The sequence below is a fragment of the Pempheris klunzingeri genome, chromosome 22 (assembly GCF_042242105.1).
Source record: "Pempheris klunzingeri isolate RE-2024b chromosome 22, fPemKlu1.hap1, whole genome shotgun sequence".
NCBI classification, from domain to species: Eukaryota; Metazoa; Chordata; class Actinopteri; order Acropomatiformes; family Pempheridae; genus Pempheris; species Pempheris klunzingeri.
Window position 1 is genome coordinate 9,731,248 of NC_092033.1, and position 14,420 is coordinate 9,745,667.

General features: G+C 43.0%; 2 protein-coding genes across 2 annotated transcripts; one reads left to right on the forward strand and one right to left on the reverse strand.

Moving 5' to 3' along the window:
• Nucleotides 1-470: 470 nt before the first annotated feature.
• mettl25 (methyltransferase like 25) lies at nt 471-11,038 on the reverse strand. The gene is made up of 12 exons (XM_070853829.1): nt 10,780-11,038; nt 9,877-10,038; nt 9,610-9,716; nt 8,912-9,490; nt 8,484-8,631; nt 6,135-6,229; nt 5,823-5,852; nt 5,193-5,266; nt 4,066-4,159; nt 3,553-3,627; nt 2,978-3,049; nt 471-815 (listed from the first exon to the last, which is right to left on the reverse strand). Exons 1-12 carry the CDS (start codon nt 10,994-10,996, stop codon nt 708-710), a joined length of 1,761 nt encoding a protein of 586 aa, XP_070709930.1. The 5' UTR covers nt 10,997-11,038; the 3' UTR covers nt 471-707.
• Nucleotides 11,039-11,961: 923 nt separating this feature from the next.
• On the forward strand, nt 11,962-13,809 carry ccdc59 (coiled-coil domain containing 59). The gene is made up of 4 exons (XM_070853599.1): nt 11,962-12,177; nt 12,522-12,864; nt 13,044-13,152; nt 13,289-13,809. The coding sequence occupies exons 1-4, from the start codon at nt 12,030-12,032 to the stop codon at nt 13,445-13,447; spliced, it is 759 nt and encodes a 252-aa protein (XP_070709700.1). The 5' UTR covers nt 11,962-12,029; the 3' UTR covers nt 13,448-13,809.
• The last annotated feature ends 611 nt before the right edge of the window (nt 13,810-14,420 follow it).

The following is a 14,420-nucleotide window of genomic DNA, read 5'->3' on the forward strand; positions in this document are numbered from 1 at the left end:
ATAATAACATAATTTGGTGTTTTCTCCTAAATACTCCATTTCCCACCTTAAGCCTTGTTTGCTCTCAGCTTTAGTGTATCTCCCACTGCAATAATTCATGTGAGCAGTCAAGCTTAAAGCGTTTGTTATCAAACATGTAAGAAGAATGTGATTTATTGAATGACCTGGGACAGCGAAACTGAAGTAAAGATTAAAACGGGGTCAAGGGCACCTTTTCCCCACGCCAATCTTTTCCCCTGCTTCCTCTGGTTTGGGAGCCTAGAAATGGGGTTTCCAGACCTGTCAACAAACCTCCCTAAATCCCACAATGCCCCTGGCTCCCTGAACGGTCCTTAAAAAACAAGTGTTTTCTCAAAGACAAAAGGCTGAGACGGATACAATTCAATCAAACTGGCCTGACGGTCTTTCCAGGTGTCTCGAGCGTGCGTTTTCAAGAGGAGCACAAGATCAAGGACTACATGCTAAAAATATTGAAGATTTATTTTTCATTAAAAGCAGTAAAGCACATAAAACAAAACAAGATGTTACTGCAGAGACAGCATAAATAAATGACAAAACTCAGATTAAATCATACATATAATCAAAACAAGCACGAGGGAATACAAACGTAACACAATCGCTCCTGAAGTTTGATTGCTGATAATGATCATGTATAATCATGACCCTTCAACCAGCGTATTATAATCACGGGCACATGTATAAGTTCATCAGCATGAAATCCTGCCTTCATAACTCTTCAGTCCAACGACAGCGTAACATCTTGGTGACAGCAGGGGATCAAAGAGTTGCACCAGTGCAGAGAATGATAAATCCTTCTGGAGGACACAGAGAAACACACCCAAAAATACAATAAGACACAAAGGAACTGAATAAAAAACACATGGATACACATAAAAATGCTGATTCTCCTCCCAGTTTGGCTTCGTGACCCCTGGCGTCCTCGGCTGTATGATGTTCTCGCTATTAAAGATCTCTCTATTGAATCCCCCGAGAGGAAACATCTGTACAAATATTGTGTCAGGTGAACTCCTGTTCATGTGTAAAACAAGTTTGTCTTCCTTGATGCTAACTGTTTAGATGTAGTTCATTTTGGAATAGAAACAAGACCAAGTCTTCTGCCACACTGGCGGCTTTGTAATGGGGAGAAAAGGAAAGCCTCCCATTATTATGTCGGCATGCTTAAATCTTCACTATTTCAATGCAAACGTACTGATTTTGAGCAGGTGTCGAGCGTTAGCATCTTAATGTTTGTTAACTAGCACTTAAGTAGAGCTGAGGCTGATGGGTTTTGCAGGCATTTGGTCATGAATCAAAATATTGGAACAAAATGAAAATTTTGACCTGATGACGGCACTATATGGAAAGTTAAAGGATCTAAAATTCATCCTCTGGGAACCATGAATAACATTTCACCGCAACCCACTGTGAAATTACTAAACAGTATAGCTACTGTTTATTTATCCTTTCCTTTATTATCCTTTTCATTTATCTATCTACTTTTTTTTTTATTATCCTGAAGCAGCATTGAAAGCAAAGGGCAAAGCAAGAATTTCATTGTGTGGTGAAACTTGTTTTTATCTCTACACGTGACAATAAAACGACTGAATCCAAAGTGGTAGACCGACCATCATCCCATCCCTAAAACCGTTTTACACAAAACTACTTTCCTTCACATTTTGAGGAATAAAATCCCTTGACTTGGTTGCTAAAAATGTTGATTCCCACACACTACTACTGCTACTCTGACCTTTCAGCAGACACCACCTCCACACAGAGACACAGTGTTTGTATACATTGCTCAATAAGTGCATCACTGCACTGGGACTCAATGGAAACGTACAAATCTACAGAACGACCGTGGATGATAATCACCACTCTTGCTCAGAACAACCTGATCTGTGTGTGTGCTTTTATATCCTAACATGTTTCGGCACACTTATCACCACACGGATCATATTCACACACATTCATCACCTCCTCTTTTTCCTCCAATGCTCCTCCTCGAGGGAGATCTCTCAAACCTGACCAGCGCTCTTGACGTTGTATACTGTAGTTTGATTGCACGGCCCTATTAATGAAGACCATCTGACACATGGAATCATGACTTCAAAGCTTTCCGCTTGTACATATCTCATCACAATGACTCAGACTAAAGATTAGCATGTTGTGTTTGGCTGCAGAAGAACAAGACGTTAAATTGCAGGCTGGCTTTAATTTAGCCAACACCTATGTTATTGTCCAAAAAGAGGTTTTCAGATTTCCACTGAGATTTCTGCTTCTTTGCTTTCATCAGCCGGGAAGGAAACTTCAAATCCCAATCAACGGGCTGTACGAGCAAATTATGGAGATGAATCCAGCTGAAAAAGGAGAGTAAGTGAGCCCTGTGTGTCACATGGCTGCTGGGTGAAATCGCTATGAATTATGGCTGCACTGCTCTCAATGTTAGTACAGTTTTTGTGTGTCATTTTTCTGTATTTTCTTTTATTTTCCCGTTTACTACATTTTGATTTGTTTTCACAGTTTCACAATTTCATTTATAAAACCTCGGAAATGAAACATATCATTGATTTGTATCCACTAATGGCTCGGTAATTTGAGTGAAATTAACTACATGACAGAAAATGAATCAATTTTGATCGCCAATTAATCTTTTATGTCATGTTTTAAGCACAAATTCAACTGGTTTCAGTTCATGTAATGTGATCATTTGCTGGTTTTCGTTGCCTTCTGTGATAGAAAACAGAGCGTCTTTGGGTTTTGAACTGTTGGTTGGACGAAGCCAGACCGTTCTGAAGACATCACCATGGGCTCTGGGAGCTTATAATGTGCATTTTAATAAGATTAAGAGTGATGAAAGAAATAATAATTACATTTGGCCCTGATTAAACAAGTTTGCCTAAAATAAAAATAAGGCATGAATTCATATGACTTTTGCAACAAATGACTGATGAGAGTATCCAGACAGGAAGGAATTTACCTGTTCTTTCAAGTAGCAGAGGCGATCGAGGAGAATCAGACCTTCAATACATGGAGCCAGGGTCACCTTCAACTACAGAAACACAACAACATGAAAGATCTATTTAAGATTACTTTAAATTCACATTAATCACAGGGACTTTTCTATCTATTTCGCACAAAATGGCATTTTTCTTGCTCCCTTTAGACTACTCCCCGCACTGAAGCTGCTAAATCCCACCATGACTCGTGTCTTCCCAGTAGCTGGTGGGCGATCCCAAAAAAACCCATTTCACTGCTTTATGTCATGAAAGAAAATTGGTATGTTGGTTGACACCACAATTAGTGGCCTCAGCTGAAACCAGAGGCTGGTTCTCTTCCCATTCTGTACAATCACTGCTGTAGTACTTCCCTGCTGACTGCAATGATCTCACTTAATGATCCGCAATTTATTGGAATTATACATCTAATTTTACAGGAATGAAAATGTTTTACACAAAGTTGAGCTTAAACAGGTTGTTGCGGCTGTTGTGTGAAGTAAAGGATTTGCATTTAATGTAAAGATACTGGAGGACCTGTTAAAATGTACGAACTCACCATATTAAAAGCAATCATCTCGTCTATTCTTGGCCTGTATGTGTCATGGTAGCGCTGGATATCACTGTCAGAAAGCTGGGGAGAAAGAGAGTACGGTGTCATGCACGAGTCAGAATATAAGGGCCTTGAATGACGGCAGGGCGATATAAAAGTGAGAGATGGAAGCAGAACGTGGAGAAGTTGAAGCAGGTGAAGCAAAAGAAAAAGAGGGTTATTTCTTTTTTGGAGTTTTGATTGACATAAGACAGACAGAAATATGTCATCCTTATTCCCAAGGATACGCAGGGCAACCAGATGATAAAACTCCTCGACATCCTGGTGTCTGGCAACACGCTAAACCGAGACAGCAAACACCTGAGGAGTTTACAAACCTGACATGACTTGGACCATCTTTTAAATAAACGCCAATGAGAAAATATTTTCCCCTCTAATCGTGCCAAATGATGAGCTTCACGGTGCTGTGTATTTTCCGCGCTGTGCTTCTGGAAGGTGTTGTAATGATCTGCTCCTGACCTTCGATTCATCCAGTTCCAGTCTGCGTAGAGCTCGACGAACGTACTCCACGAATGATTTAGCCTTGGCGTAGACGTTCCCAACTCGCTTTTCACTGCAGAGCATGACACACGTAAAAAAAGTGCACGCGTCAGTTGTGAGTCCCTGAACATCTCATTTCTGCTCAGTGAAATAAACAACATTTGTTCTTTTTTTTTTTTACTATTACTCCTTAGCAACCAGAACCAAACACTTAAACACTTCTAAAAGGACTAAACAGTGATGAATAGCTGCTGCTTTGAGAAAAGTAATGGATATTCGATCCTGATCTGACGTTAGTCATTAAACTGAAGGTCACAGAGCAGCGGGGAGCAGGTGACGCTGGGTGTCTTTTAACAATCTTTGATCGTGTTTGCACTGAGCACATTTAACGTTATTTCATCTCGTTAAAATCCACTGTATCGACTCCTGTAATTCAGTTAATTTAGGGAGAGGAGAGGAATGGTCGTCAAAGAGCTGGACCGAAATGCCTGAAAATTCGAAGTCATTAAGAACGCAAAATAACAGCAAATGAACTTAAATTAACTTTTTGATGTTAGGGGTGTAAACCAGCAGGTTTTGGCTTTTGAGACCCAGCAGTTACTCATGTTTGGAAAGTAAAGCATGATAAACTGAACTGAGGCCAAACTGCAGCCGTGTCTGCCTTTCTCTCATGTCTATCACGGTACTATGTGAGCAGAAAAGGTTCATTTCTATAAATAACGAACAACAAGTCCATTAAGGGTGCAACAATGCTAATGTTGTTTATTCATGTATGTGTGTGGGTTTTTTCTGGCTTCCTCCCACAGTCCAAAGACATGCAGGTTAGGTTAACTGGTGACTCTAAATTGCCTGTAGATATGAGTGCGAGTGTGAATGGTTGTTTGTCTCTATGTGTCGGCCCTGAGATTGAATAGCAACCAGTCCAGGGTGGACCCGCCTCTCGCCCAAAAACCTTTTTATTCTATAGACGGCTACTGAAATGTGTTACTGTATGTGGATGTTATGAAACACACAAAAAAATAAATCTAGAAAACATTTAAGGTGCGCCACGCTTGCTGTGATTCCTCATGTTAAAGTGATGCCAGATGTAAACTGCTGTGTGTTACCTTTTAAAGGAGCTGTAGTGATCCCTCAGAACAACGTGGAGCACCGCCCGGTAGAACAGAGACTCCATCTGAATCTGAACAAAAGGTCAAAGACGGCTTGATTCAACGTGATGCAAATCACTTTATCTCAAGTAAAAAAAAGTTTGTTATTTCCTAGTGACTCATCCGGCACGTGTAGCCTGCGAACAGATGATGAAGGTTTCCGACACTTTGATGCAAAACTCGCGAGCAATCTCGGATTCAAACCCCACTTCCAACAAGTAATCAATCTTACAGTGATTGCATTAATATTTATAAACATTCCATATTAATGGCTGGTGGTATTGTGTATCAGCTTTGGCCCAGAGCACCGAGATCTACATTTCAAATAAATACACCCTGGTCAAGCACAGACTTAAAACAATAGCGGAATTAATGAGCTGATTGTTTGAATGCATGTAGATCTATGATGAAGATACTACAGACTTGAGTGCTTGTGAACACCCACATATGTGGTTAGAAAACATCTGATAGATCTGCTTTAATGGGTTTGAAGTACTGACAGTTCAGAGAAAAGCGTAAGCTCCCATTCTTGTGCAATGATGACTATTCATTTAAGATGCTGACTATGATTATGCACGCCTTACTTACCCCTTGGCCAGCTGAAACTCTCTCGAGTGCCTGTTGTTGTAGAGAATTGGAAAAGAGGTCAGTATTTCTTGGGGGGGAAATAAACTGAGTTGTAACTCTAGTTGCAAAGGTAAAAACCGCTCTGACACTCTATTTAAAATCTCATTAAAAATACTTGGTGCACATGCCCTGTTTATAACCCACAGTAAATACAAAGCCTGTTTTCTGTCAGACCGAGCCGTCCCTGACAATAGGCATCCCGGTCTGGAGATCACATGTTTATGCAGGAAAGAGGCTGCTTTGCACATTCTTCGTGGTGTCGTCCAAACTCACCAAACACGCAGACATCCTGGCGTTTCTGCCGCAGAACCAGGACTGGTCGCGGAGGTGCTGGCTCAGAGGGAAACCACACGCACCGTGCACACACTCTAAGAGGAAACACACAGGGATAATGGGGGTAAACTGATGGGGATTGGGGAGCTGATTTTCAACTAACTGCAATCAGTGGGTATGAATTTTAAATATTTGCCAGGGAACTTCAAGATAGCAGAAGTAGGAAACATTTTAAGTTTGATTAAAAAAAAAAAACAGGCTAAATTCAATCCAGTTGTTTGACCTTTTGGGGAAAACACTTATTTGTTTTCTTGCCCAGAGTTAGATGAGAAGGTCGATACTGCTCTCATATCTGTCTGTGAAACTGAGCACATTGTTAGCATGGCTTAGCACAAAAGAGTAAAAGAAAAAAAAACACACCCACAAGCACATTTAAAACTAAAGACAGTGAATAAAAATGTTTCCCAAAACTGTTCAACTATTACTTCAATGCAAGTCTATGAATAAAAAAAAAGATAAGATAGAACTTCTTGTTCTCATTAAAAAGTCAGAATTGTTGACCTCTGCTGTGAGAGGAGCAATAAGCACCACACATTTCTGAACATAGCAGAGTTTAACATGCGCACACACACACACACACACACACACACACACACACACACACATTCCAGTGGGAGGGCACTGAGTGTGACTACTTGACAGCCTGCCATCCTTTTCATGTCATCTCTAAAGGGGTCAGTGACTGAGGCCAAGGCGCAGTGAGTCCGGGGGGACACAGTCAAAGGAAGCAGTAATAACATGTACAGCTGCGGCCTCTCTCACAAACTGCTCTGGACACGCTAATATGTTAGCAGTCAGGTTAGCTTCCCTCCTGCCCGGCACACAGCTGGCCGAGGCGGGCCCTCTGAGGCCCTCTGAGGCCCTCTGAGGCCCTCTGAGGCTACGGTAGTGGACGAGCCTTTCCTCCGTCTGATGGGGAGATTACAGCACCTACACAGAGCTGTTTATAGAGGCTTGCCTCACGCTGGCCACAGGGTTCACATCTGAAGTGGCCCCGTACGTGCACTACCACTCAGAAGGACAAATATTTCTCACGTCCTAATGAGCTAAATATTTGCAAAATTTTGTGCTGGCTGAAGATCTCATCTTGTTGTGAGTAAACAGATGAGACTGGGCTCATGGATGGTGCATTTAAGGAATTGCTTCACTCCCAAACAGCAGATCACATAAATGTAAAACTGCCCTCTATAATGAAGCTTTTCAGCTTTTTAGCTCCTTTTTAGGGTGAGTTAGGCCACCGCAGGAGCTGGCCTGTATCCCAGACTGCACTGTAAGGCCAACAGGGGAGAGAAAGTGTGTGTTTGTGTGTGTGTGTGTATATGTGTGTGCCTTTGTTCACTTCTTTAAGCGATCAAGCTGGAGCTCAAGACGCAAGCAAAAGGAAAGGGGTGTTTTCAATCAGCTGTCGTGATATCATTTTCCGCTCTTGGCTGACGCTACGACAGCGACTTGGGGGTCAAAGGTCACGCTGTTAACAAGAGATGACGAGACGCTGCGTCGACTGTAGCGAGGGCTTTTTCCCCAGAGATACGCAGAGGCTGCGGCCACAGCATGAGGACACATGTAGACGATTTCATACCTCATAAACTGAGCGGTGAAGGAGGATGAAACAAGGATGGTGTCTGTCTATTATCCAGCATTTTGGCACCTCAATTAACCTCCGTGGTGAGGCGGGCGTAGAGGGCGACATGCAATGTCCTCAGTGTGGCAGCCAAGGCTAACTAAGTAACAGCAAAGTCCTATTAACCCGAGATTAAATACTACACACTAGTGTGCACAATCAGTCGCTTCCAATTGATTCCCTGCTTAAATTAAAAGGTCAAAAAAATATCTCATTTTCAGCGGCCTTAAACAGCCATCCTAAATCCATAAATCTACTCTAATGGCTCCAACAGCAGGTTTTGGAGTTCAACTCAATCTCCAGAAGGGCAACTTGGCTGAGCCTCCAGACTCTTAGCGGAACATTTGACTTGTTTACTGTAAAATATGAATGTAAGTGTTTATGTGGCTTTATGTGGGAAGATGATATTTCATTTCAGACTGGATCAGTGTGAAGAAGTGAACGCTGCAGGTGTCTGAGGTGGGATTATGGGATGTGTGAGTGCGAGCACAGCGCACAACAGAAACCACATGTTCTCAAAGAACTGGGTGGAGTGTGCGTGTGGGAAAACTGTACCGTCACAGCTTTACAACACACACGGAGACGGACAACGATCACGCTGATCTGTCGCCGGGTGTGATCTCTGTCACTGTCAGTGTGTGTGTGTGTGTGTGTGAGTCTGTGGTTACCCTGTCCGGCAGGGTCAAACTCTTCAGACAGCAGGTGGTAGCAGCAGCCCACGCTGCAGACTGCAGCCAGCTCCGGTTTGGCCACGAACATCCTCAGGGTGCTGGGAGCCAAATCGCCACACGTGTGTAGGCCGACCAAGACTGCATCCTGGAATTCGGAGAGAGCGTGCAAAGAGAGGGGAGGACGGGAGAGGAGAGGGGGGAGGGGTGGAGATCGATTGTAAAATTTATTGATGATGACGCGCTGCAGATTTGGCACTGCAAGAACTTCCCACACTTGCTCCGGTAATGCAAACTCCAGCTGCAGTGACAGACTTGTGATTTCAGGAGCTGCTGTGGGAATCGTGCTTTGCTACTATACTGTTCGTCTAACCTCCAGACGCCTCTAAATGTATTTTCAGCGTGTCAGACTTTGGATTTTTGCTCACCTCCAGCTCGTCGATGAGCTCTCGGAGCTCCGTTTCCGCAGTAATGTAAGATGTGAGGGGTGAAAACATGGTGCTGGCGCTGTCGGTTCTGTTCTGCGCTTTCCTCTCCAGGTTCTCCCTCCTCCTCCTCTCCCTCTCCTCAGCACTCAGTTGGCTGGGGGGAACTCTGGGGGATGGAGTCTGTATCACATCCACCGACATGGCACTAAGGAAGAGCTCCTCCGTTTCTGGGTTTGGCTCCGAATGCCTTCCCACCGCAGCGCTGACATCTGATAATGCGATTAACACCTCCTCCTGTGACACGCTTCCTGCCCCATCACCATATAAAACATCACCGTCTCCGTTCATTCCAGGCTTTATTTCTACCAGCTCCTCCTGAGGTGAATGTGCGGCCACTCCCTGTGCTGTCACTGCCTTGATGTGATTCTGGTACACCCTGGAGAACTTCTTTAGCTTCCTGTTCCTCTCCTGGGCTCCATGGGTGTTGGTGCTGGAGGAGTCGATGCCGTAGACCTGGAGGCCGTACTGCAGAGACAGGAAGGAGCTCAGGTAGCCCTTCCCCGAGCCTACATCTATCACCTGGGTGGGAGAGAAAGGTTAAAATATCAGGCCTAAGATCGGGTAACAAAGATAAAACATTCAGTTTATAGTTCTATTAAGTGACTCCTACACAGAGACTTTAAGGTATTAAATGTTACCTGTTTGACTCCACAGCGCTGGGCCAGACAGGCCACCACCTCAGACATGGACTGGACCTCATGAGACTTCTTAGAGTTCATAAACTCATCTGGCTCCAGTGCAGCACCTGGGTCAGACAGATCAAAAAAGGCATTTTCATATGCATCAGTTCCAAAAGAGCATCTGAGTTATGGTCGTGATTTCAGCTCGACATTCCTGGATAATCCTTGGCTGGTTTCCTGCTCCCAGCATGAAACAATGTGTGCAGACCGTCCATTCTTCCCTACCTATCTCGTCCCTCTTCTCTCTGACGGCCTGCAGTAGCTCATCCCTGCTCATACAGACTCCAAGGCCGGGGAGAGAGTGGGCCTTGGCCGCGTGCAGCAGCTCATGGGTGTCAACCAGCCGACGAGTATCATTGCAAAAGCCGAACGTGGTCCTGGATTGTTCTGCTTAAGGAGAAACACAGACATAATGGCAAAGATGCACAAAATTGCGTGCAATTCGTGTAAATACAGCTCCTTTTTGTCTGAACTTTGTATTGACCTTTTTTTTTGTATGGTACATACTTAAACCTTTTACCCACAAATGTAGCACAGGAGACAAAAATTACAAAAATACCCACAGATATTTACTTAACTCTGTTTGCGGTGCTTTTGGCATTGATAAATTACATTTAAAAAATTCAGCGGCTACATGGAAAATTACATAGGAGTCAGAGAAGCCTAGACATGAAAAAAAAGATGGGTGGCCAACTTTCAGTGGTGTTTTCTATCCACTACTACTCAGATCCCAATGTGTTTTGATACGACTTTGGTCTCAAAACATTATCAGTTAATACATTAACATATTAGTTATGTGTGTAAATACACCAGTAAAACAGGCTTGAACAGTACTGACTGCAAAATCTGCACCTCTTCTGTGGTGACTGTTAATTCCATAATACTCCTGACTGCCTGAAGACCAAGTAAAACTGGTCCATTTTTGAATGAACTAAGTATCCAGAGCAGTCTTACATATCACTGTTTCTAACACAGGGCGTTTATTATTTGCTGGATGTTCCGCTTTAAAAAAAAAACTGGGGCGTAAATTAAGAGTATACCCACCTTTCCAGGCATCACTGCTCTACTTACTACAGTTTCTGAAAAGATGCCTCATTACAAAGTGGTACCCACTGGGCTGTATTTTACCGTGTGCTTTGTGCTCTGGCTCCCTCTGCTGGTCAGGCCCGGAGCTGATGGTGGACAGGACCTCCTGAGGTGGCACGGCCACGAACCGGCTCCACACGTCGTGGGTGTAAAACTCCACCGTGTGCGCGTTGGCGATGCTCAGACTGATGGCCAGAAACCGCCCGACTTCATCTATCTGCCGCTGAATTTCTGTGAGGCTGTGCGCGGAGGATGTCATGTTAAATAGGTCTCTAAAGAGGACCTGAGTGGAGCATGTAGGAAGTCGGCCACTGCTTATGTGCGCCCAGACATTAGCAGTCGATTACAAATGTTCGATGATTTCACAGCAGATCAGATAGACTATACGTCATTAATTCTGCTGGTTGCAAAAAGACGTCTGAATTAATGGAAGTCTATGAGAAAATGACCCTACTCACTAGATTTGTTACTTCAGTAAACATTTTCCTAATGAGTCTATGGTCTTAGTCAGTAGTTTCAAGTCTTCTTCAGCACATTGACCAATTAGAGAGGATCTTTCTTTCAGCCAATCAGAGAGGTTCTTTCTTTCGACCATTCAAACTGGTTCTTTCTTTTGACCAATCAGAGACCTTCTACCCTTAAGCCAATCACAGTGCTTCTTTTTTTCGGCTAACCAGACAGCTTCTACCTCTCAGCCAATCACAGTGTGTCTTTCTTTTGGCCAATCAGAGAGGTTCTTTCCTTCGACAATCAGAGAGCTTCTACCTCTCAGCCAATCAGAGTGCTTCTTTCTTTCAGCCAATCAGAGAGCAGAGCAGGACTGGAGAGTAAAATATATTATTGGTAATTTGCAAACCTTGAGACTGATTAAGATCAAATCAGGAGTAGACACCTCTGACCACTGAGTGAGTCACTGATGGACCTTAATACACCAGCCTGATGCTGAAGAATAAAGGGACGTGACTGAAAGAGGATCAAATTGATATTTTCCGGGTATCTTGCACTTTCTACCTTAAGTAGAGTGGGTGGATATTTACCAGGTAGTGTCTCTAAGTCAGTTATTTCCCTCAGAAAGGGGTGGAGATGTATCTATATACACACCTGTTGTACAGTTGTCCACCTTGGTAAGAAATCAGAAATGTCAGAACCTGTGAGGTTGAATGCTCGGTGATCGATTTTCCTGTCTGCCGAAGACACGTCATCAACCCGCGTGTGTAAGGAAGTGGCGTGCAGGCTGAACCACGCTTGAGTGTTGTCAACATTTGACTTTTCCTCGTAAGATTTAACTCGAAATGGCACCAACAGGTCAACAAATGAAGAAGAAGAAGTTTCCTTCGAAAGATGACACCTGGAAGAAATCAAATAGTAACGCTCGTGGTGTCAAGAAGAAGAGGAAATGGGTCCCCGAAGAGAAAGTATACAAAGGCAGCGTTAAAGAAGGTAACATTTGCTTAACACAACTGTGTTATTAGCCGCTCTTAAAGCTGTGAAGCACAGTAGTTAAATAACAGATGGGGGTTTGGTTAGTTCACCCAACTGTCAGTCAACAAATCTATATATTTTTCTCTGTGTAATGCCAAACTCAATTACGAAATCTGTCAATTTAAAGTAGTCTTTCTACCTGACAAAGTTACATCATAGCTAACCTCTTTATAAAGCCATTCTACAAAATATCTGTGTCTGTTATAAATTCGGCATATAGTGGTCCACGGAGCAACTCTCTAAGCTGTTTTTCTTTTTGTTTAGATAATGTTTCATGGTATGCTTCTGTCTTCTGCCTTCAGGTCAAGGATTTGCTTTTAAGAGGAAGGAAAAAGTCAAACATGAGTACAGCAAGCTGCTGCGGAAGGAGAGGAAGAAGACCCCTGAGTCCAAACAGTTGTACAAGGAGGAGTACCCAGAGCACCTCAGGCACCTGTACATGGCCGAGGCAGAGAAACTGAAGAAGGAGGCCTGGACCAACAGAATGAACAGGAGCAAGCTGAGAATGAAAGGGCAGGAGAGGGGAGAAGAGAGGGGAGAAAAAGACGAAGCTGCTGATTCAGGTTCAGAGATTACTGGTGGATCTGAGCTGACAGATTCTGTTGCTGAGAACCCCGAACACACAGCAGTCCCGGAGAAAGAAAGGTGAGGCGATGTCTGAACTCATAGCTTTAAAACATAATTTTTACAAGAGGTGAGCAGTTCAAATTATGGGTGATTATAATTCTGATGTGTTGGATGCTCATCAATGTGAAACTTGTACTGTCAATTTTCAAGCAGATTGGGATACAGAGTAATACTGCCTTTATAATATTGTCTTTTAGTCTTCCAATGAGCAACCGCATGAGGAAGAAGCTGCTGAAGAAGACGTCCTACCAGAAGACAAAAGAGGACTATGAGGCAGTCAAAGAAAAACGGAGAAAAAAGAAAGAGGTGACGCTTTTCTCTTCTTTATTGTTGAACTAAGAATCAAAAATAAGGCCACAGATGCTCTTTCTTGTGACTTCAAATCAAACTGCGGTCTGACTTGCGCTGACGGTTCTTTTGCATTTTTTTGGTTGAATCCCAGGAGTTCGTGAAGAACAAGCAGCAGAGAGAAGAAGCCATTCAGAAGTACAAACAGAAAAAGATGGAGAGCTTTCAGATGCTGTGCAAAAAGACCAAGAAAGGACAGCCCAACCTGAACCTCCAAATGGAGTATTTACTTCAAAAGATCCAGGAGAAATGAGAAATGACTTGGGAGTTTGAGCCGATACTGGAGAATTAATTGGAAAAGAGTGGACCTTGCCTCTGCTTGACACTGGTATTTAAAAACACTGTTGTAAACGCTCACCTGAGGACGATCAGGATCGTGCTTTTCACACAAAAAACACTCTTTTCAGTGGTGCTTTATATTTAGAGCAGTAATGTCAAAACAATTTGCCTCTTTACTTCTGTATTGTGTGCTTTTTTTTTTTCTTCAGTATTTTGTTCAACTTAATGCTGTGGCCCATTTTAATTTCAGTCCATAAGGGGGCGTTGTAAGATATGTGGAGATGGTAAAGCTCATGCTCTGACTTTTTTTTTTTATCAATAAACCTTAGAGTTTTGTGTAAAGTGCTGTTGTTTTCAAATGCCCAACAAATTCCAAATGTAGCTAATTGTGATAAGATAAGATAATCAGTAGTTTAGTGAGTTGCTATTATTTGCTTTTGTTAATCATAAAAAATTCCTCTAGAATCTGGTTCAACTTTGGTAATGTCAAGGCGACACTTTTAAGTTCTTAATAAAACCCCTGTTAATAACACAATTAATATTCATGATGTCAAGTTAGTTACAGGCGATGTAAACATGTTGCATCCATGTAGCCTGCATAAAGAGAGTTCAGCCTGTGTGGGAGCAGCATGTGGACTCGGGCTGCAAAGCCTCAGGCGGCTTCCTCATGGCATCACATGGTTGCAGAATGACTTCTCTGACATTCGTCTGTGAGGCAAGACTTCCTAAACACAGAGCGCACCCGCTGCTCTGTTGATACCGAGAGCGGAAGAGGGCTTCAGCTTCTTGCACGTATCGTTTGTAAAAGGTAAGACCTTTTGTTCTGTTTCTGGTTTATTTAAAGTGCTGATTTGTAGCTCACTGCACAGTGTGTTAAAGCTGTGTGTCTGGTTAAAGTAGGAACAACTGCTGGGATCGGGAAGAATTTTCCACATTATTACTTGTTT

Bases quoted from the DNA above. Each gene is read 5' to 3' on its own strand.
- ccdc59 (XM_070853599.1), top strand. From the start codon at position 12,030: ATGGCACCAACAGGTCAACAAATGAAGAAGAAGAAGTTTCCTTCGAAA. The intron at 12,178-12,521 runs GTAACATTTGCT...TTCTGCCTTCAG, and splicing joins CAAAGGCAGCGTTAAAGAAG to GTCAAGGATTTGCTTTTAAG. The intron at 13,153-13,288 runs GTGACGCTTTTC...GTTGAATCCCAG, and splicing joins AACGGAGAAAAAAGAAAGAG to GAGTTCGTGAAGAACAAGCA.
- mettl25 (XM_070853829.1), bottom strand. From the start codon at position 10,996: ATGACATCCTCCGCGCACAGCCTCACAGAAATTCAGCGGCAGATAGAT. The intron at 6,230-8,483 runs GTAACCACAGAC...GTTTCCTCTTAG, and splicing joins GTTTGACCCTGCCGGACAGG to AGTGTGTGCACGGTGCGTGT. The intron at 5,853-6,134 runs GTGAGTTTGGAC...CTACAACAACAG, and splicing joins CCAGGATGTCTGCGTGTTTG to GCACTCGAGAGAGTTTCAGC.